Source organism: Prunus persica, chromosome G7 (genome assembly GCF_000346465.2).
Source record: "Prunus persica cultivar Lovell chromosome G7, Prunus_persica_NCBIv2, whole genome shotgun sequence".
Classification (NCBI taxonomy): domain Eukaryota; kingdom Viridiplantae; phylum Streptophyta; class Magnoliopsida; order Rosales; family Rosaceae; genus Prunus; species Prunus persica.
In genome coordinates, this window is record NC_034015.1 from 17,051,540 (window position 1) to 17,053,302 (window position 1,763).

The window sequence follows — 1,763 nt, forward strand, 5'->3', positions numbered from 1 at the left end:
TTGTTCCAATCCCATCTTGGCAAGTTGGGTGTAATTGATATTCACACTCCAACTTGAGGGGGAGTGTTAAAGGAAAGAAATTGGTCAACTATTGTGATTACCTCAATCTTAGTAATTAGCTAAGTTTACGATCATTACAGCTACTGTGATTTACATACTTAGAATAGATTCCATGCTTACTTAGAATAGAACTTCCATTCTGTATAAATCTTGTACATCATGATCTCAAGGAATCAATACAATATATACAGCCTTCTACATTCTTTCAAAAACCAGTCAACTTTCATCATGGATTTGCATGTCCTCCATCTTTTCATCTTCATCTTAAGGTGTGTAAATAAATTAATAAATAAAAATGAGAGAGAGAGAGAGAGAGAGAGAGAAAGAGATTGGAAAAGGGAGAGCCTGGGAGGAGCTCCCTTGAATTCTTTGATTTGAGTGTAACCACCACTGAAGAAAAACTGCTTACATGATCATATGTATCAATAATATACAATTATCTCGAAAAAAAAGAGTTAATAAATCACGGTCAGAGCCGCCAATTATAATACAAATTAATCAAGGACGTCTAAGAATGAATGAAGCAGGTAGCCAGCCAAGCAAATTAGCTTCATCTCTCTTGCAAATATTTGTTGCAGACACCAAAAACAACAAGCCCTCCTTTCTTCATGATCAATCAATGAAATCAATATATTTGATGCATCAGAGAGCGAAAAACGACTTCTTCGCAAGGAATAGTCAAGCCCATGTCATGGTTAAACCCAAACTCCTCCTCTGCCCTTTGGAGCAGAGTTTGAAACTCTGGATGGCCCAGCCATGAAATTGGGATAATGTATCTGCTTCTGTTTTCACCAACATACACAGCAAAATGCCCCTTTGGCACATCTTCAGGAAGACCACCTTCATTGTTGTAACCATTTTTCTTCCCAAAACTTGAGCATCTTTTCAGAATCTGCTTGAGAGCTGCTGTTTGAGGAAGCTTGTTCGACTTCTTGCTGATTGCCATGTTCTCTGTGTTTTGGGTGAAGTGCTTTGTAAACTTGTGTTTGCTTGCTTGCTAGCTTTGAATATAGTTTTACTTGGTTGAGAGAGAGAGAGAGAGAGAGATGAGAGAAGCGTGTGATGTTCTGGTGTGGAGATTGGAGGGTTGGAGAGGTATTTATATGGGGATAGTGGGAACGAGGGAATTGGTTTGAGAGAAAACAAAGCCATGTGAGCTGTGGGGGCTAAGAACAACCCACAAGTCATTTGGGGAAAATAGTGTTCAAGGGCATGCAGTTAGCTAGCAAACCCCATTGGGGCTTGGCCTACCCTTGCTTCCCTCTAATTGTACACCGTGGGCCCCCGCTCTCTCTCTCTCTCTCTCTTTGTACTACTTTCTATCTTACTCGTACGTGTATTTTGTTATACATACTGTCTTATCTAATCATCTTGAATGTCGTATATCTCTAATAAAGACACGACTCACATTTGTAAAGAAATTAAAACTTACGTGTAATAGGGTTTTCACGTATCATTATAAATGAGGAGAGAGACAGAGAGAAAGAGGAACGTTGCGTATGTACTCCGTTGCAAGTATATGAGGTTCAGAAAATTCGAGAATGAATTAATTTGTTCCAATTTTGCTGTCAAGCACAGTGCCCTGGGCGAAGAAAAATCTATAATGTCTTTCTGGACGGATGGTTCTGTCCCTCTCAAACTGTGTTATCCCTCTCAACCCGTTAACCGCAATTAGAATGTGTCTTCAAAAGTATTGATGAAGA

General features: G+C 39.4%; 1 protein-coding gene across 1 annotated transcript; it reads right to left on the bottom strand.

The window, feature by feature from the left end:
- Positions 388–1,320, bottom strand: LOC18769935 (auxin-responsive protein SAUR50). Its single transcript, XM_007202728.2, has one exon. The coding sequence runs from the start codon at positions 1,004–1,006 to the stop codon at positions 686–688; it is 321 nt and encodes a 106-aa protein (XP_007202790.1). The 5' UTR covers positions 1,007–1,320; the 3' UTR covers positions 388–685.

Bases quoted from the DNA above. Each gene is read 5' to 3' on its own strand.
- LOC18769935 (XM_007202728.2), bottom strand. From the start codon at position 1,006: ATGGCAATCAGCAAGAAGTCGAACAAGCTTCCTCAAACAGCAGCTCTC.